This window comes from Osmerus mordax, chromosome 4, assembly GCF_038355195.1.
Source record: "Osmerus mordax isolate fOsmMor3 chromosome 4, fOsmMor3.pri, whole genome shotgun sequence".
Classification (NCBI taxonomy): domain Eukaryota; kingdom Metazoa; phylum Chordata; class Actinopteri; order Osmeriformes; family Osmeridae; genus Osmerus; species Osmerus mordax.
In genome coordinates this window covers 3,310,069-3,336,613 of record NC_090053.1, presented here as the reverse complement: position 1 = coordinate 3,336,613, position 26,545 = coordinate 3,310,069, and the positions used below count along the sequence as shown (strand labels likewise).

The 26,545-nt window shown below is 50.0% G+C and overlaps 4 protein-coding genes across 7 annotated transcripts in view; 2 read left to right on the top strand and 2 right to left on the bottom strand.

The window, feature by feature from the left end:
* The window catches only part of reln (reelin), an 85,683-nt gene extending 78,440 nt beyond the window's left edge, over positions 1–7,243 (top strand). Inside the window, 10 exon segments of the mRNA XM_067234163.1 lie at positions 93–335; positions 481–656; positions 752–825; positions 963–1,124; positions 1,997–2,154; positions 2,272–2,491; positions 2,755–2,952; positions 3,220–3,318; positions 4,877–4,882; positions 6,833–7,243. Of these exon segments, the coding sequence (XP_067090264.1) occupies positions 93–335; positions 481–656; positions 752–825; positions 963–1,124; positions 1,997–2,154; positions 2,272–2,491; positions 2,755–2,952; positions 3,220–3,318; positions 4,877–4,882; positions 6,833–6,929 (1,433 nt within the window). The 3' untranslated portion in view covers positions 6,930–7,243.
* A 1,280-nt stretch (positions 7,244–8,523) lies between these two features.
* Positions 8,524–8,934, bottom strand: bncr (bouncer). The gene has a single exon (XM_067234161.1). It carries the CDS (start codon positions 8,932–8,934, stop codon positions 8,524–8,526), a length of 411 nt encoding a protein of 136 aa, XP_067090262.1.
* Positions 8,935–9,606: 672 nt separating this feature from the next.
* LOC136942487 (sperm acrosome membrane-associated protein 4-like) lies at positions 9,607–10,563 on the bottom strand. The gene is made up of 2 exons (XM_067235398.1): positions 10,539–10,563; positions 9,607–10,319 (listed from the first exon to the last, which is right to left on the bottom strand). The coding sequence occupies exons 1-2, from the start codon at positions 10,559–10,561 to the stop codon at positions 9,890–9,892; spliced, it is 453 nt and encodes a 150-aa protein (XP_067091499.1). The 5' UTR covers positions 10,562–10,563; the 3' UTR covers positions 9,607–9,889.
* Positions 10,564–11,557: 994 nt separating this feature from the next.
* Positions 11,558–25,664, top strand: pik3c2g (phosphatidylinositol-4-phosphate 3-kinase catalytic subunit type 2 gamma). Of its 4 annotated transcripts, none has more exons than XM_067235019.1 (33): positions 11,558–11,690; positions 12,147–12,659; positions 12,767–12,846; positions 12,983–13,140; positions 13,310–13,424; positions 13,655–13,766; positions 14,212–14,282; positions 14,711–14,774; positions 14,996–15,121; positions 15,255–15,285; positions 15,501–15,687; positions 16,298–16,420; positions 16,613–16,741; positions 17,029–17,143; positions 17,296–17,429; positions 17,533–17,721; positions 17,961–18,054; positions 18,222–18,316; positions 18,604–18,784; positions 18,951–19,058; positions 19,142–19,234; positions 19,555–19,684; positions 19,839–19,975; positions 21,095–21,264; positions 21,388–21,544; positions 21,676–21,785; positions 21,930–22,101; positions 23,086–23,204; positions 23,494–23,590; positions 23,729–23,795; positions 24,028–24,107; positions 24,223–24,348; positions 25,204–25,664. In XM_067235019.1, the coding sequence occupies exons 2-33, from the start codon at positions 12,198–12,200 to the stop codon at positions 25,354–25,356; spliced, it is 4,185 nt and encodes a 1,394-aa protein (XP_067091120.1). In that variant the 5' UTR covers positions 11,558–11,690; positions 12,147–12,197; the 3' UTR covers positions 25,357–25,664. The 4 variants fall into 4 exon arrangements, with proteins under 4 accessions (XP_067091120.1, XP_067091122.1, XP_067091123.1 ...); XM_067235020.1 differs by lacking the exon at positions 11,558–11,690 and adding an exon at positions 11,846–11,946; XM_067235021.1 differs by lacking the exon at positions 16,298–16,420.
* The last annotated feature ends 881 nt before the right edge of the window (positions 25,665–26,545 follow it).

The window sequence follows — 26,545 nt, the reverse complement described above, 5'->3', positions numbered from 1 at the left end:
GCTTTACGGGTACACAGAGAGAGGCGTTTGCTTTTGTTTCCATCCGGCCTCACGTTCTTCCTCGTCTCTCTCGCCGGATTCCCTCCCCCCAGGGGTGTCCTGGACGCTGCTCCACGAGATGGACTATCTGAAGTACGTGTCTGTGAGGAGAGACTACATTGTGCTGCCAGAGGGGGCGCTGTCCAACGCCACGCGCCTGCGCTGGTGGCAGCCCTTCACCATGTCCTCAGGCCTGGCCTCCCCGAGTCTGGAGCGCGCTCAGTGGGCCATCGACAACATCCTGGTGGGCGGGTCGGACATCAACCCTTCCACCCTTCTGGACACCTTCGATGATGGTCTGTGGCCTTTGTCTTTTTGCGCTTATTGTACCTCAACACTAAACAGACATGTGAAAATTGAATATACATTTCTTGCAGTTTTTCCAATTTTATTTTGTTCTGTTTTTCTCTCTCTTTGCTTCTCTCTCTCTCTCTTCTGTAGAGGGTGTGTCTCACGAGGAGAGCTGGAGTTTCTACCCCAACGCTGTGAGGACCGCAGGGTTCTGTGGGAACCCTTCCTTCCACCTGTACTGGCCCAACAAGAACCAGGACAAGACCCACAACATCCTGGCCACGCGCGAGCTCATCGTGCAGCCTGGCTACATCCTACAGTTCAAGGTACAAGGAAGGCTACATGCTAAGCAAAATGCTAAGAAAGATGCTAAGCGACATGCTGAATGCTAACGTACGCTAACTCCTGGTCTCTGGTGTAGATTGTGGTGGGCTGTGAGGCAGACACCTGCGATGACCATCATTCTGTCCTGCTGCAGTACAGGAAGGATGCCAGGTGAGGACACTGATGAGTCAGCCAGCCTCTCTGTGGTTCACATTAGTCCAAAAATAACGTACCTTTACTGACACGTAACAACCTACTTTTACCCTCTCTCTCCCTTTATCTCTCTCTCTCGATCTCTCCCCCCTAAGGTCTGACTCGTGGCAGTTGGTACAGTCCGAGTGCCTCCCGACCTCCGTCAACAACGTGGGCTGCTCCCCCTTCCAGTTCCATGAGTCGACCATCTACAGCCCGGTGAACAGCTCCAGCTGGACCCGAGTCACCGTGCAGCTTCCCGACCACGTGTCCTCTGGGTAGGCTGGCTGTCTCGCACATACACAACTGGAAGTCAGGTGGCTGAGCGGTGAGGGAGTCGGGCTAGTAATCCGAAGGTTGCCAGTTCGATTCCTGGCCGTGCAAAATGCCATTGTGTCTTTGGGCAAGGCCCTCACCCTACTTGCCTCGGGGGGAATGTCCCTGTACTTACTGTAAGTCCCTCTGGATAAGAGTGCCTGCTAAATGACAAAAAAGGTATAAAGATAAGGAATTTGGATAATAAACTAAAAACTTTATTCAGTAAAAGTAAGAGTACATCTGATGAATGTGTGGCACAGTTATTATAATGTCCAGTTTAAGCCGCTGTCTCGTGGTCTCCTCCTCCACTGTTGGACGCTTCATGTCATGTTCGGACCCTTTCTATCCCAGAGCCACGCAGTTCATGTTCGGACCCTTTCTATCCCAGAGCCACGCAGTTCATGTTCGGACCCTTTCTATCCCAGAGCCACGCAGTTCATGTTCGGACCCTTTCTATCCCAGAGCCACGCAGTTCATGTTCGGACCTTTTCTCTCCCAGAGCCACGCAGTTCATGTTCGGACCCTTTCTCTCCCAGAGCCACGCAGTTCATGTTCGGACCCTTTCTATCCCAGAGCCACGCAGTTCATGTTCGGACCCTTTCTCTCCCAGAGCCACGCAGTTCATGTTCGGACCCTTTCTCTCCCAGAGCCACGCAGTTCATGTTCGGACCCTTTCTATCCCAGAGCCACGCAGTTCATGTTCGGACCCTTTCTCTCCCAGAGCCACGCAGTTCATGTTCGGACCCTTTCTATCCCAGAGCCACGCAGTTCATGTTCGGACCCTTTCTCTCCCAGAGCCACGCAGTTCATGTTCGGACCCTTTCTCTCCCAGAGCCACGCAGTTCCGCTGGATCCAGAAGGAGGGCAGCGGTGAGCGTCACAGCTGGGGCGTGGACCACGTGTACATCGGGGAGGCGTGTCCTGGCCTGTGCAGCGGCCACGGTTACTGCACCAGCGGAGCGGTCTGCATCTGTGACGAGGGCCACCAAGGTAGGACAGGCCCCTAGTGGAAGTGACACGTGTGTGTGTGTGTGTACTAGTTCATTCTGATGCTCCTCTCCTCGCTCCTCTCCTCCTCTGTCTCCCCCTCTTCCCTCCCTCCTCCAGGAGACGACTGCTCCATGTCCAACAGCGACTTGCCCAGCTTCGTGAAGGACAACTTTGAGTCTGGCAGCGTGTCTGAGGAGAGCTGGCGTCTGGTCCAGGGAGGCGGCGTGGGCAGCGGCTGCGGTCAGCTGTCGCCCCACGCGCACGGAGACTCGCTGTACTTCAACGGCTGCAAGATGAGGCAGGCTGTCACCAAGCCTCTGGATCTCACCAGAGCCAGGTAACACGGCAACCAGCCATGGATACCACAGCGCAACGTTTCAGTAGGATCGTTTCAGAAAGATACAGCAGCAGGTGTTTCAGTAGTCGACTGGGTCGTCCAGAAGGAGAGCTTTGAAATACTTGTCTGTAGAATATATTTTTTCTTCATTTATTACGTTTTCAGTCATGGGAAAATGCAGTTCTGGTGGAAGTTAGACCTTCAAGTTACAGGACAATCACTTTCTCTCCTTCCTCCCCGCCCCCCTCCTCCTGCGTCCACAGCAAGATCATGTTTGTGCTGCAGATCGGGAGTGTGTCTCAGACAGACAGCTGTAACGTAGCTCTGGACCAGGCCAACACCTTGGACCGCGCCGTGCTGCTCCAGTACAGCGTCAACAACGGGGTCAGCTGGCATGTGATCGCCCAGCACCAGCCCAAAGACTTCATCAAGGCCCAGAGAGTCTCCTACAACATCCCGCTGTGAGTCACACACACACACAGCACTCACATGCAGTCTCAAACACACACACGTAGGTCTATACACATACAGGCATACAGTATATACTATATTGTATATATACACACACGCAAACATCGGTCTCCACACCACATAGACATCCACACACACATGCAGACACACACACACGTGCACACACACACACACAGGTCTGTAACCATTCAACACAATGCTACACACACATTCTCAAGAGACCCATCGTGACATCCTGACCTCTGGTGTCCCTTCAGCGAGGCGAGGGTCAAAGGGGTGGAGCTACGATGGTGGCAGCCTCGTCACGACGGGGCGGGGCACGACCAGTGGGCGCTCGACCACGTGGAAGTAGTTCTGTGAGTACCCAATCTCCAGTCGCCCCCTGAACCCCCAGACCCTAACCCCCTCTCTCTCCCCGCAGAACCTCAGTCCTGCCTCGCTCGCCTCCAACCTGACCCCCTATCTCTCTCCAAACTGACACACACACACCTAAAGTGTACACACCCCAATCAGGTTTTGGAATTAGATGTTAAACCTCTTGGATTTGCAGTCACACTGAGCTATGTCCTGTCAGGTGGCTGAGCGGTTAGGGAATCGGGCCAGTAATCATAAGGTTGCCAGTTCGATTCCCGGCTGTGCAAAATGACGTTGTGTCCTTGGGCAAGGTACTTCACCCTACTTGCCTCGGGGGGAATGTCCCTGTACTTACTGTAAGTCGCTCTGGACAAGAGCGTCTGCTAAATGACTAAATGTAAATGTCCTCACTCTGTTGCTCTTAGATGGCTGGATAGTGCACCAGGCCTCAGTGCTAGTGGAGGGAGACATTGTGAGGCTGTAGAGCTAGCATCAAGCATTCCACACACTGACATCAAGCCTGCTCTATTATCTTTCCATGGCTATGGTAGAGGACATTTCTAGTACGTTGTGCATGTTGCTAAAGGTACAGGGACAATGACATAACGTAACATGTTATAAGCTGTCGTAATCGTCTCCTAACACGCAATGCTTCATACAACGGTCATGCAATGTAACCCTGGCGTGGGCTTGATGTACACTAGATACTGTATACAGTCTGTTTGCAGTCACACACACACACACACACACACACACACACACCCCGCTCTAACCCGAGCCATCCCTGGTGTAGTGTGGCCTTGTCCTGTCCCCCTCACCCTCTCTCTCACTCCCTCGGTTTTCAACAGATTGTCTGCTGAACAAGAGTCAACCACGATCCTCACACCGTTCTCTTTGATTTCTGTCTCTCTGCTCACCACTCTTCACCCTCCGACGACCTGTTCTTCCTCATCACATGCTCCTCCTCCCTCGCTCCGCCCACACTAACCTGTCTGCCTGCGCCTGTGCTCTCCCTCTGTGTGATGTCCTGCCCTCGGCATCCACCCTCCTCTTCCTCCTCTTCCTCCTCATCCCTCCTTCCTTCCAAAAATGCGGTTTCCTCCTCTCTCGCGCTGTCTCTCTCTCTGTCTCTCTCTCTGTCTCTCTCTCTGTCTCTCTCTCTGTTTCTCTCTCTGTATCTGTCGGGCCACGGATTGTCTCTCTATTTCTCTTACTCTCTCCATCTGTAATTGTCTCTCTCTCTCTCTCCATCCTTATCACACTCTTTCTCTCCATCCCTCTTTCTCTCCATCCCTCTCTCTGTCTTTTTCTTCCTCTTCTCTCTCTGTCTCTCTCTCTTTCTGGGACTCTGAACTCTTCCTGCGACTCTGACTCTTTCTGCCTCTCTCTTCCTCCCCCCCCCCCTGCTCCCTCCTCCTCTGGGCCCCCCGCCTCCCCAGGCCGGGGTTCCTGCCCCCCCAGACCTTTCTGCGAGCCAGCTGCCCCCTCCTCCTGCCCCCCCCCTCTCGCGCTCTAATCTCTGCTCTCTTCTGTATTCTGCTCCCTGTGGCATGGCTGTAGCGTCAGGTAAGTTCTCCGCCTATTCTCGAATGCAGCCCCCCCCCCCCCCTCCTTTCTGTGACCCTGCTCCTCACTACCCCCCCCCCCCCTCCTTTCTGTGACCCCGCTCCTCACTACCCCCCCCCCTAACCTCCCACCCTTTCCTGCTCCCATCTCAAGTCATCATCTACACACCTTAATCCCTCCACCCCCACCCCCACCTCTCAGACACGCAGGCCACCTCAATCTCAGGGTCCAGGCGGGGTGGGGGAGGGGCTCTCTTTAGGACCCAGCAGACACTCAGCTTCTTCTGACCTCCTTCCACCTTGAAGATAAAGGGTCGTGGATTGTATTGCCACATGAACCCATGCTGGGGCAGCTTACGTATAGTTCACAAATATACCCAAATTTATACGTTATCCGTGAATTGAATTTATGTTTATTTAGTACTCAATATGCCAAAAATATATAGTGTTATATAATACATATACTGATATTTTGATATATCGATCTGTATACAGTATTTACGCTTTCAGTGGTATGGTGTTGGTGTGTATATATATGTGTGATGTAACCCATCACTATATGTTTGCTGTGCTCTTGTTATCATTCCTCTGCAGTTTCCGTGTGTCATTAGACCAGTGGCCCACTTTTCAGTTTTCTGATATCTAAAGAGAACCCTCTCCCATTCAAACCCAAATGTCCCTATAAAACTGTTCAGTTTGAGGGGGGTCCAACACTTCTTTCCAACACATTTGAACACATACATCTGACCGCTCCCATTCACTCAGACCAACAGTCCAGCATGGTCACTCCCCCAGGGCTGTGAGTGTCCCAGACTTCACACCGCAGGAAGCCCCACGGCTCACCCTCCAACACCCCCACCCTACCATCCAGTAGACCCCCTGCATGGCTTTGTGAATCACCCTTCACGCCGACATTCCTCCCGCCAGCCCCATGGCTGCCGGGTTCCATAGTCCATCCTGCGTCCTCTCCATAGCGCCCCCTAGCGTCTGACTGGGGAACTGCCACTGGAAGCAAGGACAACATCTCACTTGGGGAGCCCCCAGAACCTCCCACACCTCCTTCCATTACACCCCCAACACCACCACCCCCCCCACCCCCGCTTTGCAGAGGCCCCTGCCTGCCCTGGCTGCACTCCCGGCTCACTGGCACCGCCCTGCTGGATGGAAGAGGCAATGACAGGCTAAGCAAGAGCGATCTTCACAGCTATTCTCTGTTTCTCCTTTTTAGTTCAATGTCTCCCCCCCCTCTCTCCTCCCCCCACACCCCCTTACCCTCACAACCCTGCACTTTTATGGCTCGGTTTTCTTTCTTCCTTTTTTCTTTTACTCCGACCCCCCCCCCCCTCCTCCCTCCCTCCCAGTTGCTGGCTGTTACTCCAACCCTGGCCTCAAACAGTTGTCGTAGATCAGTGGTCATAGTTCCGCTCGTTACCCTTCTCTGTCTGTAGAACGGCGTCTGTCCTCTCTGTGTTCAGTGTCCTTGTGTCCTCGTGTCCTTGTCCTGTCCTCGTGTCCTTGTCCTGTCCTCGTGTCCTTGTCCTGTCCTCGTGTCCTTGTCCTGTCCTCGTGTCCTTGTCCTGTCCTCGTGTCCTTGTCCTGTCCTCGTGTCCTTGTCCTGTCCTCGTGTCCTAGCGCTGCTGTCGAGTGAGCCACACGTAGAGCCATCCTGCTCTGTAGAATCCTACTCATTCTGCCCCGACAAGTCTAGCTCGTTTGGTTGAGTGTTCGGAGACGAAAGCCTGACTGAAAATGCCAGCATGGGTCTTAGACAGTGTGCAAGATCTGGGAGTGTGCATGTGTGTGTGTGTGTGTGTGTGTGTGTGTGTGTGTGTGTGTGTGTGCATGTGTGTGTGTGTGTGTGTGTGTGAACTCTGTTAGTGTGATCTTCTTAGTCACTAATGGGCACCTTCTTTCTCTGTCTCCTCTCTCACTTGTTTTTGTGTCCCTGTAGCACCCGTAAACAAAACTACATGATGAACTTTGCCAGACAGACCGGCCTGCGCCACTACTACAGCAGGAAGAGGCGGGCACTGCGACAGCGTGCCTAACCGTTCGCCATCCGACCTGCCAATCGACCCACCGCCACATCCTGTCCCGCCCCCTGATGACATGCCTCTCAAGTCCCGCCGACCAGCCGATTATTCCAGTCAGCCTTAGACCCTTCCCAAGCCCCACCCCCTATTCCTCTGCCAGAAAACACGGGCCGCCCACTCAGTATACGCTGCAGCCAATCAAGGCCTTCCCAACCCCGTGGGTGACAGGAAGGAAGAAGACAACGAGCAACGTGGCGGCCATTTTGTTTACTTTCCACGAACATGTTCTGGGTTTTCTTAATTGTTTTCTAATTGTTGCTGTGCTTCTGATGATCTCTGTTCCAGTTGCAAGCCCCCCCCCCCCCCCGGCTATTCCCTGGTCACCCCCCTCCCCTAAATCCCCCCACCACCACCACACTATTCCTACCACACTGTGAAGTTCAGAGAAATCACTGCTGACCCCGTCAAGACCCCGCTGGGCCGCCCAGGGAGGACCTCCCTGACCCCACCAGTACCCTAAGAGGAAGACGAGGATGACGAGGAGGATGAGGATGATGATGAAGATGCTAAAAGAGTACTGTGTTCTTGCTGTTCTGTGTGTCTGTGGGTTCTTTTTGTGATGAGTTGACTGTGCTGTTCCGTTCGTTGGTTTTATACTAATTCATATGGTTTTCTGGGTCGGGTTTACTTTTCTCATTAATCCGGGATGGATACGGGTGAAAACCCTCCTCTGCAACAAGAAGGAAGAAAGGAACAAAGGATCCGAAGGAAGGAAGGAAAAAATAGAAAAAAAGAAGAAAAAATCTAAAGACTGAACAATGATTTTTTTTTTGATTTTTTTTAATTATTTTTATATATGTTGGTTCCCGAAATACAGATATTTATGGTAAATGGTTCTCCACGTAACCTATTTAAGATGCACTGTGCGTGAAATCTGTATGTTATTTTCTAGTGTTAAGTTATTAGGCAGTCGAGTCAGGCTCTGTGACTGCACCATCCCCCCCTCTCTCTCTCGTGCTGTTACCCCCCTAACCTCTCTACTCTTCTCTCTCTCTCCCTGCTGATTTCTGATACCTGGAGATTAGGCTCTATCAGTGTTGTTTTTTGAAGTCTGTGTAATATGGACCCTCTCCCCTCAGTGTAACTTCAGTATAGCAATCTCCTGTATATATATGTATATCCACTATGGGGAGACCCAGCAGCCTTATTAAAGGGAAATAAACAACTGTCCAAATCTCCATTACCGCTGCCCTGTGTGTGTGTGTGTGCGTGTGCGTGTGCGTGTGCGATTGTGTGTGCGTGTGTGATTGTGTGTGTGAGTGTGAGAGAGAGACGGAAGTACTGAGAGCAAACAAGAATAATGGTGAAATGTAATATGAACAGTTATCCGATTTATAAAAGTTAATTTATTTAATAATCATAAAACAATCGTTCTAATAAGCAATCCAATAATTGTTGTATTGTTCGGGAGACATTCTTGTTAGGATTCACCTCAGTTTGGCAAGACTGGGTGTCACAGGATGAAGCTGTTCATACAATATTCTGTCCATCTCCAACATAAAAAGGGTAACATCGTTCTGTCCTGTAGCAGATTAACTATATCAGGAGTTCAGGTTTGTGCGCTGACCAGCAGCAGGGTAAGTATGAGGGGGAAGGAATAGGCCGTAACACGAGGGCCGGAGTTACAGTAGTTATAATCACAGCAGGCGTACTGCATGGTGAACCTGGTTCCTCGAAGCACCAGGGGGTGGACCTTGCTGCAGTCCGCTCTCCACATGCAGCCCCGGGCGATGAGCGCGCTGTAGTTGCCGTAACGCCCGTCAGCGGTGAAGCACAGCTTGGTCGGAGGACACTCCGACAGGATGAGCTCCACGCTTCTGTTCCTGGGTGTGATGTAGCTGTAGAAGCACAGCAGGTTGGCACCAGGCACGGCGGGCATCATCAGGCAGAGGAACAGGAACACACACCCCACCCAGTACCCCTCTGGCCTGGGGGAGGAGGTGGAGGAGGAGGTGGGCATCTGGAGGTGGTTAGTATGCTAACCCTGAGTTGGGGTTTCAGGTCTGATATGGTCATTGCAAACACATTGCACAGGTGTTTTGAATCAGTGTCAATTAACTAATGCAATTATGGGGCTTGGAGGGAGACGACAAGCTTGCAATGATAATGGCATTATGCCAATTAACTACAGTCTTATCATGTTGTCAATACAGAAGATCAGGCAATTAGCAATGCAGTATCCTGGGATTAGTGATGCCAACAGTCGAGGATATTTGTGATGTACGAGATCTCACCTGCCCATTCAAAAACGTTTGATCACAGGGACAATAAACTCAACAGCTTCTGTCGTTCTCTACTAGTTCCACCCATGCTTCCTGTTCCTGCTCGACACTTCAAAATATCAGATGTCCCCTAACCGCTCAGTCAGGTGGCTGAGCGGTTAGGGAATCGGGCTACTAATCAGAAGGTTGCCGGTTCGATTCCCGGCCGTGCCGAATGACGTTGTGTCCATGGGCAAGGCACTTCACCCTACTTGCCTTGGGGGGGGGGAAAATGTCCCGTACTTACTGTTAGTCGCTCTGAAAAAGAGCGTCTGCTAAATGACTAAATGTAAATCTACACCTGCAGAGACCACACCCTCTCCCTGCACACCTGCTGCAGAGACAGACATTCATTATAAATGATCCTTTATTTATTTCACTGGACCCAACAGATGCCACACTGAGAATCTCATTTGCTGTGAACACACCAGGAGAGTGGCTAACCCACTGTCCCTCTCTAGTGATAAATCACATACAAGTAAACACTCCTAAATCCCAGTAGAATCTACTAATTTGTTTGTGTACACATATTATAACTAAGTAACATGTGAATACACTTGGTTGAAATGTGGCCCAGTCTGACAGTTTCAAGTATTGTAGACTGACGCTTCATTTTTCTTCTCGTCTTGCCCAGCAAACACACCCTGTGTGGATCTACAAGGTAGCTGGTGTGGGACAGGCGTCCAGGGGGCTGGGTGTGGGCTCCCTGGTCAACCCCAGAAGCCTTCTCAGTCGGGTGTCTGGGCTGGGGGGCTGGTTGCAGCGCTCCCTACAGCAGCAGGTGTAGCTGGCATTGTAGGTCACCCCGCGGTACGAGACGAGCTGGAAGGTTCCGCAGCGCGTCGAGGCGACGCAGCCCTGGGCAGACACCATGTGCTCTGATCCACGGAGCCCCCTGCTGGTGGAACAGCTCTGGTGCGGGAGACACTCGGTGGTTACGTTGAGAAAGGCTTTGTCTTTAAACTGGAGGGCGCTAAAGTTACACAGCAGAATGTTCCTGGCCATGCCTGGCATGAAGAACAGGGACGCCAGCAGGACACACTGTAGGAGGTTGAACGGGGAGAGGGACTGGGCAGAGGGCACACTGACACACACACGCTGGAATTCAATGTACCACAACATGCATGTCATCGTATACATGATCATATGTACAATACTCATCCACCCAATTTAAAAGAACTTTCCTATTTTAAGATTCCGCTTATATGAATTCCCGTAAGACCTGTGGCTCGACTGAAAACAACAGTTGCACTGACATGCCATTGAGACGTTTAAAGTAAAGTTGAGAACTAACGTTTTTCACCTTTGTTTTCCCTGAGACTCCATGATGTTTTCAATCAGCAATGTTTGATGGTAAAAGGATTGTTTGCTTCTTATTAGCTATCAGCAGAACAACTGATTGTTAAGAGGAAGCAGGTGTGTGAGGCTCACTGTGTGATCTTGGAAAAGGATTACTCGGAAACATTGATTTGAAGATGTTTGGCGGCCTACATAAACCCTTCACATGGTGAAAATTTGACTTTCTGGGTATTATACATATTTGTAAACTACAAACTCCTGAATACAAATCTGTTTAAATCACTTACATATTATTTGCTGTCTTCCATATGAGTTACAGAGGGGATACACATTATATCAGGCCGTTTTTTCACCTGATATAATATGTACCCCCTCCCCTAACATGCAAAGGGTCTGTCCTGCCATCATGTGTGTTATTTTCTGTGTTATTTTGGTCACAATGAACAACCTGAGTTTATGTTTGCTCTTTTCAATCGCACCCTCCATGATGTTTGAACATAATCAGGAAGAAAATAGAATAGCAGTATAAGGAAATAACGTTTTATTTAAAACTATGAAATTCGAATTGAAAAACTAATTCACAAAAAACCGGAACAATTCGTGTCCCGGGAAGAATAATAATAAAAAACGGGACAGTCGTTCAAAAAGAACAATCCCGGGAAAACTGGTGTTGTGCCCTCAGATGCACCCCCACCCTGTGCTTCTGATGACTTCTGATGACAGTATTACACTTCTGATGACAGTATTACACTTCTGATGACAGCATTCAACCTGCTCAATGACATTCCTAAGAAAGGACGGAGCTGGAGCATGTTCTAGAATGGGTTTGTGTGGAACTGGTTTCACATCTCTTTTTTACGGGTAAAAAAAAAACGGGTTGGTTAATCCCAGCGCAGAAACAAACGGAGAAATAGACATCGATATTTTGTTTTTTTATTTATTATAAAAAGCATTGAAATTTTTTGAACAGCTTACATACACAAGGCTTATGTGTGCGTGTGTCTACGCAAGCGTCATGGGCGTTTGTTAATGGGTTGCATGAAGCATACGATATTTGTAACTTCCCGAATTTGTCTGCCCTCAGGTGGACGCGTGCGATTCTGTTCTACCTATTCTAGCTTTCGTTTTACTGACCGGGACCATGACAGCTTTCACGGTAAGACCCTTGTACAGTACGAATCAGTAGTTGTTTGAAAGTACTACTGTATGTATAATGAAAGTAAACGTACGCACACACCTTTTTGTTTCTGTTAAATGTACATTTAATATTTAGAGGAAACTAAAGAATGACCGCTACAGGCTGAAGTTGAGGTCTTTCGTTGATGTGATTAGGGAAAACATGTAAGAGTGGTCCGTCTCAAGAGTAGTTGTACAACACACTGCACATCTTTTGGACGTGCACGTTTGAAACAGTAGGCAAATTTCCTGTTGACTTTTGAAAAGCTGTTAATGATTAATTACACAAACCGGAGGGATTTTTGATCATGTAAACTCTGGATCGTGTTTTTGTTTTGTTTGTGGAAAACAAACATCAACGCTTGCATGGCAACCTTTGTAGAGATGACTGCATTAGAAATGTAATGACACGTGTTCTTCATTGAAACATTTCCAGGACTTGAAGATAACTTGAGCGTATCGGATCAGTCATATGCTTTGATTCAAGATGGATCCCAATCACGGGGATTCCGATCTCCTCCACCGGGAGGCCAGGGGTTTCCCCACATCCCTTACAGATCACTTCCAGGAGGATATACTAACTGAACTTGGTCTGTATCATGTATTTAACGAGGATGAAGAACTGGATCTGTACAGCTCACTTTCAAGTATGGATCTAAGTCAACCCCCTAGCTCTCTCTTGGCTCACGGGGCTAGTGGAAATGACCATGGGTCTAGCCAAGGCTTTAACAGGGCTGACCCTGACCCCAGCAACCAAGTCAGAAAGTATAGCACGGGGCCATCAGCCAGACTTGCCCCAGTGGTTCCTCTAGACCCTGCTGGGCCCCCTCTACCCCCTGCGGTGCCCCCCAGGAGAAAGCCTCCTCTGAGCAATGCCCAGAAGAGATTCTCCTGTAACCTGACGATGCCCTCCGCCAGACTGAACCGCTCCAACACAGCCGTGGACCATGTGAGGATCACCCCTGGCTCGGCTCACACACACGATGCCTTTGTTCACTACCGGGGATGTTCATCACAGTTTTACTGTCTGTTTGTTTGTGTTGTTTCATTCGTCAGGACGTCTGGAGCATGAAACTCATCGACACGCCACAAGGCAGCACCGAACAGCTGGCCTCGCTCTGCACGTCAACATCCAAGTAAGAAAACCTAGCGCCACACAATAACAACTTTTATTATGATCCAAGTCTGCTCGTACAGGCAGCACATTTTAAAGTACATCCAGTGATTGTATACTTTCATTTAGACGTGAAATCCTGCTGTGTCTCGTGTCAGGTTGATGTCCAGGTATCCGCACTCAGACAGCTGGTCAAACGCGGGCCTGGTGTGGGGCCGTGTGTTATCCATCCACCCCTCCCTGCTCCAGAAGGCCCAGGTGACGGTCACCGTGGCTACCTCCTGGGCCGCACACCAGATACCCTTCTGTACCACATGTAAGTCTCTCACACACGCAGAGTGAGAGTTTTGTTTTTCGCACTTGTGATAGCTTGTAAAAGAAAAGTGTGTTTAAACAGACACGGTGGCCTTAAAACAGGGCCAGGTTTGACCTGCCCCCTGACTGTGACCTCTGACTGTGACCTCTGACTGTGACCTCACCCCTAGTGAACCGTACGGTGCAGAACCTGATCGATGAGATCTTCTTGCTCATGGACACTTCCACCAGCAGCAGTGGGCAGTACGTCCTCAAGCTCTGTGACTCTGAGGAGTACCTCCACAAGTGAGTCTGCAGTACCGTCTCCACCCTCATCTCACCCTCAGCACCCTCACCCAACACGCACTGTAACCTTGAGCTTGTTTTGGTACCGGCTGTTCCCAACTCATGGAAACTACAATCCTATCGTGTGTGTGTGTGCGCGCTCGTGCGTGTGTCACGGCAACCCCTTTCTGGGTGTTTCCTCCACATGGTGTGTGACTGTTCCTCTGCCACCTCTCCTGTCCCTCTGCTAGTGAGGAGCTCCTGGGCGCCCACGAGAGCCTCCTGGCCTACTGCAAGTCTGGGTCGGAGGTCTCACTCCGCCTGCTCCACGAGAACACCCTGGAGCACCTTCTGGCCAGAGACGTGAGTCTGCCTGGGGGGCTGTCTTTTCTTCCCACCGTGAAAATAAATAAATAATAATAATTGGTGGATCATTTACAGAGCAGGCCAGAAGAGTTTAGTCAGACGTCCTCCTTGGCCTCCAGCCAGGCTGTTTCCTCGGCGTCTTATCAGGGCTCGTGTTGTCATAAAAACCTCCACCGCCCTGTTGACTTTGCTCTGTGTGCTGTGACGTCATTCGTGGCATTTCAAAGGAAATAGGGGGGGAAGTGAACCTGCCTGCTGCGTTCCCGGAGACAAAGTCATAAACGCGACACTGAACAACCTTATCTTTAGCAATTCGATGTATTGATTGGTTGCTTGGACTTTTTGATGTGTTTTGTTGCTAGGCTGTTTGTTTATACTCTGTTGTTAACCTTACTGCTGTTAACCTCACTGCTAAATCTAGTTCATGTTTTCCATACCTAAGGCTAGGGATGACAGTGCCCTATGTCACCTGTACCATCTGCTGGGCTCTGCTTGTGTCTTCAACACGTCCAGGTAATAGTGGGCAGTGCTTCTCTGCCTGTCTCATAGCAGAGATGTTCACTGTCAGCATGCCTGTCAGGTCAGTAGTGTCTCACCTCAGCTTTCTAACTGCTGCCTAGGCTGTCCCAGACTGACTTGCCAATTTGTGGGAAAACTGTTCTACAGTGTTGGTTTCCTTCCCAGACTGTGTCACCTCTACTGCCTGTAGGCACAGGTGTCTTTGTTGATAGGACACACTTGGAAGGCCATACTGTAGAGCTTGTGTTTACTGTGTTACATGTGTATTTACCCTTCAACCTTCCTCTGTTTTCTCTCTCTCTCTCTCTCTCTCTCTCTCTCTCTCTCTCTCTCTCTCTCTCTCTCTCTCTCTCTCTCTCTCTCTCTCTCCACCCCCCTCCCCCTCCTTCTGCCCTCTTCCTCCTTCTCTCTCGCTTCGCCAGGTTAAGCCTTCAGGAGAAACTGAACTGCTACACCAGGGAGGTGAACCTGATGCTGAAGAACAAGGTTCATATCACTCCCAATGCTCCTACTCAATCCTACCACCATTTAGTTTTTAGTTTGTCTTTAGTTTTTTGTTGTTGTTTATTTTGGGACTGTACAGCACTTTGGTTTGAGTTGCTCTATAAAATGAGCTATGGCTGATTGATTCATTAGTTAAGACCTTACTGGCGAGACCTGAGGGACTTTGACGAAGGTCTAACCAGTGGTGATGACCCTGCCCCTAGAGTGGAGCCAACATCAACATGCTGGTGGACGAGGTCCGCACCATCATCAACCTGCTGTGTGGCATCTCCACTGCGGAGGTGGAGGAGGCCATAGGAAGGCTCAGCCGGATCAAGCCCATGGCTCTGGTAACTAACACCTCATTCCTACATACCTGGGACTATGATGCCGTGCACCGCAGGTATGATCTGTACTCGTATGGCCGTCGTGTTCCAGTCAAACGCATAGACACGTTTCCTTGTTTTCTGTTTTTTCTTCCAGAGCTTTGAGGAGATGACTGAATGTGAAACTGGTGAGTTCGGTGTGAGTCGTCTTGGAAGGGTGGGGGGAACATTCCTCTCAAAATAGTTTTTGGAAAGATTCATGATGGATGACAGCATCTGTTAACAATGTGCCACAACCTCAGTCACGTACCCACGTCTAACACAATGCATGTCTGGTGTCACATTCTCACATCTTAGCGGCCATCGCTCAGCCATTGACTAAACTGTAGACTTCCTGTCCCAGCCTCCATCATGCTCCACCAGGCTCTGGGGAAGCTGCTTCAAGTCTTCTTTGAGAACTTCCACTCAGACTTCCAGGTCCAGGATGTCCACCGCCAGATCCTGCCTGTGCAGAACGTCGAGCACAATGCTGACATCCTGCAGATCAACATGGCCGCTCTTTACAAGCTGCAGCCCAACTGGATCCACAGGTTGGTTGACAGACAGGCATTCAGACAGGCATTCAGACAGGCATTCAGACAGGCATTCAGACAGGCATTCAGACCCACAGTCGGACCCACACAGTCGGACCCACACAGTCGGACCCACACAGTCGGACCCACACAGTCGGACCCACACAGTCGGACCCACACAGTCGGACCCACAGTCAGACCGACACAGTCAGACAGCATAGAGACAGACACTACAGGGACATACACAGGTGCAAGTGCTGTATACAAAAGTCCAAATGTAAACACATACAAACACTGAACGCAGAAATACACACAATAGGAAAGACACAGAAAACAGGAGAATGTATTCTCAAGATACCCCCCTCAAGATTACTAGCCCCCGAATCGGGCTAGTAATCCGAAGGTTGCCAGTTCGATTCCCGGTCATGCCAACTGACGTTGTGTCCTTGGGCAAGGCACTTCACCCTACTTGCCTCGGGGGAATGTGCCTGTACTTACTGTAAGTCGCTCTGGATAAGAGCGTCTGCTAAATGACTACATGTAAATGTATTTGTATGATGACAAAACAATCAGAACATGAACACAGGGGGTGTTGTTAGGTGGTGTGACGTCTCCCCTGTCATCGTAGTTTTGATTACTTCTCCGTGTCCTGCGAGCTGACGGTCGGGGGGAAGAGGATCTGTGACAAAGGAATCTCAGAAAACATCAGCACCGCCTTGTCGCTTGGCAACAAGATCCAATTCAACCGCATGTAAGGGCATTGCCATTCCTAGGAGGGTTATATGGACCATTCTGAAAATCCTCCTCAGTCTCCCTCCTTCTATAACGCTGAATGAAAAGTCCTTAATCTCAACGGCAGTCTTACTACCTTTTATTAGTTTGAATCAGTTGTTAATTGAGCTATCTAATGCTGGTGTATATGCCTGTATGTGTGTGTTTTCAGGATGGTTTTCCCCATGCAGATTTCCCAGCTGCCCTATGAGTCCATGTTGACGTTTCATCTCTTGGCGTCCAAGCAGGGAAAAACCCCTGAGCTGTTACTGTGGGCCGTCCAGCCTTTGTACAGCCACAGGTTGCCTTTCCACACACATACACACACACATACACACACACATACACACACACATACACACACACACACACATACACACATACACACACACACACACACACACATATACACACGAACCACATACGGTAGACATTTCCACCATGTTCACCTCCTAGGTTAGTATATCAAGTTGGCACACTGTCTTATGATATTCATTGATTCACTGATGAGAGAGTGGGTTCATTGGCAGTGTAGTGGATGTCTCAGAGTGTTCTAGAATTGTGTGTGTGTGTGTGTGTGTGTTCTAGAACTCTGGTCAGTGGAACTGTGCTGCTGAGTATGTCTATGCTTCTGGAGCTGAGCGACCCTCCCTGCCCCGCCCTGTCGGACGGCCACAGGCAGCCCACTGGGGTCATACTGCAGGCGAGTCTTGCAGAATGCTGCCCTCTCCTGGCCACACAAGGAACAGCAGTTTCATCCACAGTTCCCTATTTGTGGTTTGTTTTAGTAAAAACTTCCTATTTTCAGTTTCCTGGAACTCATTTAGTTTTTGCTTCTGTTGTTTTTGTTTATAGCTGGAGTTCCCGGAGAGACATGAATGGAATTATAAGAGACCAGTTTCCCTCCCAGACTCTCCCACCACCATTCTGCCATGTGAAGAACTGAGCAGGAAGATCTCTGAGGTCTCTCAGAAACACTGCATCTGCTTGTGAGTTCACAGACCGGCAGGACTGCAGTCCTGCCATTCAAATCCCACCATCCAGTATATCCCCGGGTGAGATCTTGTGATGTTGAGGGTTCCGGTTTTGTAGTCTTTCCGAGAACGAGAAGGCCTTCCTCTGGAGCAAGAGGCACAGCTGCGACAACAGGAACACCTTCCTTCACCTGGTTTTGAGTGGCGTCCCCAGCTGGCAGCCCAAAGACCTGACAGAAATCTACACCGTTGTGGATCACTGGCCCCTACAGAACCCTGAGGAAGCTCTCTTCCTTCTCACAGACAGGTTAGCTCCACAAACAGCTCGGACGTGACTCGACAGCTCATGTAATGACATGTTTGTCACTTTAACGAATGTCATTACAATCGGGTGTGTTGTTGGGAGTATACAGTACACTCAATATGTATTTGACTGTATGTTATTGGGAGTAAATTGTACGATAAAGTCTGTTTACTGTAATTGTGTGTTGCCACGTTCCAAAGATGCTATTAGCTCCAGAGTAGCAAGTGTCCTCCTGTGTGTAGTTTCCCAGACCAGACGGTGCGCAGCTCAGCGGTGAAGTTCTTTGAAAAGACCTCCGATGGAGAGCTGGAGAACTACCTTCCTCAGCTCGTCCAGGTGAGAAGACACACACACACACACACACACACACACCAGCTTTTGTAAGATAGCTTAGTTGACTACACACACACGGCTCAATCTCTCACATTCTCAACCTCTCGTCTGTTATCCTCCCCCCCACACGCGCACGCGCGCACACACACACACACACATTCCATCGCCAGGCGGTGAAGGGGGAGTGGGATCTGGACGGGCCTCTGGTCATGCTGCTGCTGGAACGCTCTCTGAGGAGCCTGAGGATTGCTCAGCAGTTTTACTGGTGAGTCACAGAGAAGGGGGTCAGATGGCTGAGCGGTTAGGGAGTCTGGCTATTAATCAGAAGGTTGCCGGTTCGATTCCTGGCCGTGCCAAATGACGTTGTGTCCTTGGGCAAGGCACTTCGCCCTACTTGCCTCGGGGAGAATGTCCCTGTATTTACTGTAAGTCGCTCTGGATAAGAGTGTCTGCTAAATGACTAAATGTAAATGTAAGGTCTGGAAGAAACAAGATAATACCACTGGCTTATCTAACTAACTCACTTTAACTGTGAATGTGTGTGTGTGTCAGGTTGTTGCTGGACGCCCAGGACGATGCCCACTACCAGAGCTGGTTCAGCAAGGTGCAGGCCGCTCTCAGGCACAGCTGTGGATGGGCGCTGAGGCAGGAGCTGGATCTGGAGCAGCGTCTGGTCACGCTGCTCACACAGGTGGCGGAGCGCGTCCGCATCGCAGAGAAGGCCCGCAGGAAGGCGAGTCACACACACACAGCCGCCATGTTGAAGATGAGTCAGGCTCAGGGTGTGTGTGTGGTTGGAAGCTCTGTGTGTGTGTGTGTGTGTGTGTGTGTGTGTGTGTGTGTGTGTGTGTGTGTGTGTTGTACTCTGGGTTGAACTCTCTTCTCACACTCATTCTCAGGACCTTCTGAAGAGAGAGAGGTGGAAGATCGACGAGTTTTTCCGTAACAGCGTCACGTGTCGCCTGCCGCTGGACCCTGCGGTCCTGGTGAAAGGGGTGAAGGTGGATGTAAGATGATTCCTGTAGGACAACATTTCCAGAGATGGGCTTTGGAGGACAACTGTGATGTTGTTGCGTGTTCTCTGTCCCAGGAATGTAAGTTCTTCAACTCCAACGCCGCTCCTCTCGGGATCTCCTTCATCAACACGGACCCTCTGGGGAAGAACATCAGTGTGATCTGCAAGGTAACTCTGACGGTTCCAGGTGTGTGTGTGTGTGTGTGTGTGTGCGCGCACGTGCGTGTCTACACTACATTCATGTGTTTGTCTGTGTCCAGGAAATTGTCTACATGCAGCTACGGAAACACAGTTGCGTGTGTGTGTGTGTGTGTGTGTGTGTGTGTGTGTGTGTGTGTGTGTGTGTGTGTGTGTGTGTGTGTGTGTGTGTGTGTGTGTGTGTGTGTGTGTGTGTGTGTGTGTGTGTGTGTGTGTGTGTGTGTGTGTGTGTGTGTGTGTGTGTGTGTGTGTGTGTGTGTGTGTGTGTGTGTGTGTGTGTGTGTGTCCAGACAGGGGATAACCTGCGTCAGGACATGTTGGTGCTTCAGATAGTGCGTGTGATGGACCGGGTGTGGCTGCAGGCTGGGCTGGACATGAGGATGGTCACCTATAGATGCCTGTCCACAGGCAGAGACCAGGGTCAGTCTGAGCACTATGTAGCAAGTTCTATACTCTATACAGGACAGAAGGATATTCTATACAGTTGAACTTGAAGCTTCTGTAAAAACGGAGTGATTGTGCCTCTGTGTGCGCTTGTGTATGAATTTTGGCGGTGAATGTGTGTGTGTTCCAGGGCTGGTGGAGGTGGTGCCGGAGGCGGTGACCCTGGGGAAGATCCAGCAGGAGTGGGGTCTGAGCGGGGCTCTGAGAGAGGACACCCTGGAGAAGTGGTTCCACATGTGGAACAAGACTGAGGAGGACTACGAGGAGGTCCGTCTGAACACGCATTCAGTCATTTTTGATTCATTCGGAAGTTCTGCATTTTCCCTGGCAGATTTTATTCCATGAAGCCAGATGTAGTCTGTAGGTCATAGGGCCCTACTGTACCCAGTGTGTAGGTCATAGGGCCCTACTGTACCCAGTGTGTAGGTCATAGGGCCCTACTGTACCCAGTGTGTAGGTCATAGGGCCCTACTGTACCCAGTGTGTAGGTCATAGGGCCCTACTGTACCAAGTGTGTAGGTCATAGGGCCCTACTGTACCCAGTGTGTAGGTCATAGGGCCCTACTGTACCAAGTGTGTAGGTCATAGAGCCCTACTGTACCCAGTGTGTAGGTCATAGAGCCCTACTGTACCCAGTGTGTAGGTCATAGGGCCCTACTGTACCCAGTGTGTAGGTCATAGGGCCCTACTGTACCCAGTGTGTAGGTCATAGAGCCCTACTGTACCCAGTGTGTAGGTCATAGAGCCCTACTGTACCCAGTGTGTAGGTCATAGGGCCCTACTGTACCCAGTGTGTAGGTCATAGGGCCCTACTGTACCCAGTGTGTAGGTCATAGGGCCCTACTGTACCAAGTGTGTAGGTCATAGGGCCCTACTGTACCGTGTGTAGGTCATAGGGCCCTACTGTACCCAGTGTGTAGGTCATAGGGCCCTACTGTACCCAGTGTGTAGGTCATAGGGCCCTACTGTACCCAGTGTGTAGGTCATAGGGCCCTACTGTACCGTGTGTAGGTCATAGGGCCCTACTGTACCAAGTGTGTAGGTCATAGGGCCCTACTGTACCCAGTCTGTAGGTCATAGGGCCCTACTGTACCAAGTGTGTAGGTCATAGAGCCCTACTGTACCCAGTGTGTAGGTCATAGAGCCCTACTGTACCCAGTGTGTAGGTCATAGGGCCCTACTGTACCCAGTGTGTAGGTCATAGAGCCCTACTGTACCCAGTGTGTAGGTCATAGGGCCCTACTGTACCGTGTGTAGGTCATAGGGCCCTACTGTACCCAGTGTGTAGGTCATAGGGCCCTACTGTACCCAGTGTGTAGGTCATAGGGCCCTACTGTACCCAGTGTGTAGGTCATAGCCCTGTATAACTGTGCCGTCTCTCTGCAGGCGGTGATGAACTTCCTCCACTCGTGTGCAGGCTGGTGCGTGGCCACCTTCATCCTGGGCATCTGTGACCGCCACAACGACAACATCATGATCAAGCACAGCGGCCACATGTTCCACATCGACTTTGGCAAGATCATGGGGAACGCTCAGATGTTCGGCAACATCAAAAGGCGAGTTGCCGTTGCCCTGGGAAACACCAGCTAAAGTTCTTACAGCAAGAGAAATGTTGTTATCAAGGGACTGTGTGGTAAATGTGCAAAATCTCCCCCCCCCCCCTTTTTGTGTGATGGTAGGGACCGAACTCCTTTCATCTTCACATCGGAGATGCAGCACTTCATCACCGGCGGGGGGCAGAAGCCCCAGCGGTTCCACCGCTTTGTGGAGCTGTGTTGCGAGGCGTACAACGGCATCAGACGGCGCTCCGCCCTGGTGCTCAGCCTGCTGCAGCTGGTGGGTCGACACAGCGCCTGCGCTGACCACGACACAGCGCCCGCCCTGACCCACGACACGGACCGTAACGCTGTGCCGGACGCTGATCTTCCCACTTTCTCTTTACGTGTGCTGTTTGTTTGTGTGCTCAGATGCTGGGCGCAGGCATGCCGGAGATGAACGATATTGTGGACCTGCAATACGTTCTGAATAACTTACGACCGCAAGACTCTGACTTGGAAGCTACTTCTTACTTTACCAAGTACTGAACACACACACCCTGCATCATCATGATAATAATATCATAATAATTGATTCAGTTAGCCGATGCTTTCATTCAAAGCAATGTAGGGGGTTGATTTGAACCTGCAACCTGATCTAACTTGGCCATGTGTCCCCTAACCAGGAAGATCAAACAGAGCATGGGCAGTCTCCCGGTCAAACTCAACTTTCTGATTCACAACATGGTCCAACTGCCCGGGGGCAAAAAGCCATCGCCGCACGCGCAAGGCTCCGCCTCCAACACCAACATCCAGGAAGTGATCATCCAGAAGCACAGCGTCAAGGGCCGGGAAGTGGTGAGTCACGATTCTCTGACCTCTTCTCCACAGTTCTGTCCTCAGCCGTCCTCCTTATAATAAAGGAGGATGGCTCAGCTCCTGTCAGATGGCTGAGCGGTTAGGGAGTCGGGCTAGTAATCTGAAGGTTGCCAGTTCGATTCCCGGCCATGTCAAATGATGTTGTGCACCTTGGGCAAGGCACTTCACCCTACTTGCTTTGGGGGGAATGTCCCTGTACTTACTGTAAGTCGCTCTGGATAAGAGCGTCTGCTAAATGTGAATGTAATAACACTAACCCTAAACACTCACAAAAGTGGCCTGCTCATAGAAGCCTTCAGCCAATAGAGTCACCTCTCACAAGAGAAGGCAGACCTGTTATCCAGACATGACGGTGATGGCTCTAGGCAGGCAGCTGGCAGAGTGTGGCCCAGCTGTGCTCTGATTGGCTGGCAGAGTGTGGCCCAGCTGTGCTCTGATTGGCTGGGAGGACAGACGGGAGACTAGGGATGCTTTGCTGTGAGGAGCGCCCTCTCCCCGGAGCCATGTCAGAAGAGGGCGGGGGCGCTTGTCTCCATCATGCCTCTCTTTGATCACAACACGCGTCCTGTTGTCAGCGTAAATCGTCCATCTGCTAGATACGCTGCGTGCTGTTCTGAGGCAAAACACACTCACACACACTTAAACACTCTCACACACACACACACACACACACACACTCTGAGGTTGGGGTCTAGCATGCTGGAGGACACCGCTGCTCTGCCTATAAATCCAACATGTGAAGTTCTGATGTTTCTCTAATCTGGAATAAAAGATCACAGAAACTTTCCATACACACAGAAAGTCTAAAGATCTAGGGCTGAAATCATTTTATTTCAATTGATTGATTTCCTTACCTGAACTCTCATTTGATTAAATATTTAAGACGGTCACACAAAGTTTCCAGTTGATCGATCTGTAATTGAATGCAAAGGTCGTGAGTCTTCAACAACACTTTGGTTTCAGTTGTACGAGCTGAAGGTGACCATCGAGGACGGCTATCTGTTCAGTGAGAAGACGTTTGGCCAGTTTGAACTCCTCCACAAACAGCTTCAGAAACACTTCATCGAGTCCACGCTCCCTCAGTGAGTTCTGCACATGCACCCCATAGACAGCCTTCCAATACTAGGGAGTCAGGTGGCTGAGCGGTTAGGCAAGTGGGCTAGTAATCCGAAGGTTGCCAGTTCGATTCCCGGTCATGCCAACTGACGTTGTGTCCTAGGGCAAGGCACTTCACCGTACTTGCCTCGGGGAGAATGTCCCTGTACTTACTGTAAGTCGCTCTGGATAAGAGCGTCTGCTAAATTACTAAATGTAAATCGTCAGTGACCCTCAGTGAACCTCCTGTGATTCTCTGCTGCTCCGTCTGGGCAGGTTCCCCAGCTGGTATAAGATGTCCTTTACTCCGGCCAGGAAAATGAATCTGCTCAACAAGTACCTAAAGGAGCTATTTGAGGGGCCTTGCAAAGGAGTGAGTCTGTTTTTATATAATATATCCATCAAGTCCCTAACCTTTCCACCACTCTACAGCAGCAGGTGTGTTTTATTCTTTGTGTGTTGTTCTTGTGGAGCGATAGCGCCTGACAGCACGTATTGTGGCACCTTACAGAATGAGTTTGTGTGCAGCTTGTTCCTGGATGGCCCTAAGATAGTGCCTCCAGCTGTCTCACTGAAAGGTAACGTTCTGCTCAGTGTGTCCTGCTACACACACACACATGCAAAAAAACATGGTAGGTTTCCTCTGAGAAAAAAATAATCCGTCACAGAGGTCGATCTCTTCTCGAGAAAGATATTTTCCATTCTCTTTTATGTAGAGTTCAAAAATTGTTTGGGTAGCAAAGTGCTCTGTAGAGTTCACACAGTGCTGTAACTGATGTCAGTGGTTAACTCTCAACACCGCTCTGACAGACTCCAGGCCTCAGATCCAGCTGTACATGTCCTACAGAGACCTCAAACTCTCCGTTCTGATCAAACACCTGAAGAACATTGTGAGTTTGCTCTCTCTCTCTCTCTCGCTCTCGCTCTCTCTCTCTCCCCCTCTGTCTCTCTCTCTCTCCCCCCTCTTTGTATTCGTTTCACCGTCCTGTTGTGCGTTGTGTTCAGAGGCTAGCCAACGGCTCGTGTCCGGATGCTTATGTGGTCACGTTCCTGAGGCCCGACCCCCACAACCGCTCCAAGAGGAAGACCAAGGTGGCACGCAACAACGACAACCCTACTTTCAATGAACTGGTAGGAAGACTTGGTTACCTAATCTAATATAATTAAACCAATGAATGTATATATTTTAAATATAATTTCTAATTATTCAAACGATACAAATACAACAAAAAAAACATTGTGTTGAGTTAACACTGTCCACATGTCAAGTCATAAATCTTACGAGGACATTGAAACAGCCACCACAGCCCTAGTTGCAGCGATGCAGAAAATAGAACCCACGGTGTCTGAGGGTGGAGAAAGCCAGGTCTTCTCAACTCTGTGGACTTTGACCTAAGAAACTGCACTTTACATTTACATTTAGTCATTTAGCAGACGCTCTTATCCAGAGCGACTTACAGTAAGTACAGGGACATTCCCCCGAGGCAAGTAGGGTGAAGTGCCTTGCCCAAGGACACAACGTCAGTTGGCATGACCGGGAATCGAACTGGCAACCTTCGGATTACTAGCCCGATTCCCTCACCGCTCAGCCACCTGACTCCCTTTACCTTTGCTGACGTTTACTGGTGTGTCAGTTCAGCTCGTAAAGCTGTTGACACCCTGGAACAAACGCATACAGACTGTGAGTCTCCACTTGCTGGAATGTTCTGGAGACATGGAGCCAAGATGGTGCATGTGAACAGCCTGATGTCTACAGACTGGCCTGAGGGCCAGCCTATTCTTTTGGGTTAGGTGGTAGTAGTCAGGATGTGTGTGTTCTGTGTAAAACATCTCTAAATACAGACCGTTCCTTGACTCTCAACCATGAAATACGGTAGGACGACGCTCTGAGCTGCTTTTACTTTCTATGTGCGCCATTTGTAAAGCGCTTTATATAAAAGCGTCCTGCTAAATTAAACAAATGTGATGTAAATGTCTTCCTCCCAGGTGGAGTACAGCCACGTGCTCTCGCTGTATAACCGTGTCTTGGAGGTCATTGTGAAGAGCAAGAAGAGGTTTGTGGTCGCGGCCAACATCCAACTGGAGGAAAGGATGATGGACAAAGAGGAGTGGTTCCCCTTGGGAAACTGTCCCAACTGACACCTGGGGCTGCACTGGAGAAATTCCTCCACTAGAGGGCGACGCTATCCTGAAAATTCCACTTTGGGGCTGAGAAGAATGAACTTTCTGCACTTGACTGCAGGTCTGTGCTGTTTTAAATACTGAGTGCATTGTAAGTACTAATGTCTTTGCTTTGCACAATGGATATATAGGACCAGTATGCACAGCTAACTGGATATGACTGCGTGTCTTCACAATCCAGTACTGGGATGCACATGAACTGTTACATCATTGATCTAGACTAGGGAAAGACTCTTTTGAAGAAGACTTTCATTTCTCCCAAATGATTTTATTTTAATCAATTTAGTTTGGAGATTAATATACAATTAAAACGACCTTTAATGAAGGAAAAACATAAATTTATTGTTTTTAATAATGAACTGTATTTGTTTCGTATACTTTGTTGTAGAATTTGAGTATGCTATGGTATAGTAAAATGCCAGCTGTGTTCTGCTATAGTGTGTCAAACATCCCTGTCCCTCGGAATGTAAAGATGTCATAGATGCCATGCAGAGGAAACGCACTCGACTCACCTGTCTGTCCTGAGGGCAGAGAGGGTAGGAGGCTGTCATGCTATCCTGTGTCTGTCCTGAGGGCAGAGAGGGTAGGAGGCTGTCATGCTATCCTGTGTCTGTCCTGAGGGCAGAGAGGGTAGGAGGCTGTCATGCTATCCTGTGTCTGTCCTGAGGGCAGAGAGGGTAGGAGGCTGTCATGCTATCCTGTGTCTGTCCTGAGGGCAGAGGGGGTAGGAGGCTGTCATGCTATCCTGTGTCTGTCCTGAGGGCAGAGAGGGTAGGAGGCTGTCATGCTATCCTGTGTCTGTCCTGAGGGCAGAGGGGGTAGGAGGCTGTCATGCTATCCTGTGTCTGTCCTGAGGGCAGAGAGGGTAGGAGGCTGTCATGCTATCCTGTGTCTGTCCTGAAGGCAGAGAGGGTAGGAGGCTGTCATGCTATCCTGTGTCTGTCCTGAGGGCAGAGAGGGTAGGAGGCTGTCAGGCGAGGGAGGGAAGAGATCTGCCTGGAAGCTTGATGTCACCTCAAGGCCTTCTCGAGCCCCAAGGCTTCTTTTAACTTCTCACCCCCCAAAATCTTCTACCACAAGACCCATCTCTCAAGCCTGGCCTTCTAGCCTTCCATCATTGACCTAAACCCAGGTATCTTCATGTAAT

What these genes read in the sequence shown, in the direction of transcription:
- bncr (XM_067234161.1), bottom strand. Translation starts at nt 8,934, where the DNA reads ATGCCCACCTCCTCCTCCACCTCCTCCCCCAGGCCAGAGGGGTACTGG.
- LOC136942487 (XM_067235398.1), bottom strand. Translation starts at nt 10,561, where the DNA reads ATGGAGTCTCAGGGAAAACAAAG. An exon ending in GAGTCTCAGGGAAAACAAAG is followed by an intron (nt 10,320 to 10,538) that starts GTGAAAAACGTT and finishes TGTGTGTGTCAG; the next exon opens with TGTGCCCTCTGCCCAGTCCC.
- pik3c2g (XM_067235019.1), top strand. Translation starts at nt 12,198, where the DNA reads ATGGATCCCAATCACGGGGATTCCGATCTCCTCCACCGGGAGGCCAGG. An exon ending in TGCTCAGCCTGCTGCAGCTG is followed by an intron (nt 21,545 to 21,675) that starts GTGGGTCGACAC and finishes TTGTGTGCTCAG; the next exon opens with ATGCTGGGCGCAGGCATGCC. An exon ending in TTGAGGGGCCTTGCAAAGGA is followed by an intron (nt 23,591 to 23,728) that starts GTGAGTCTGTTT and finishes GGCACCTTACAG; the next exon opens with AATGAGTTTGTGTGCAGCTT.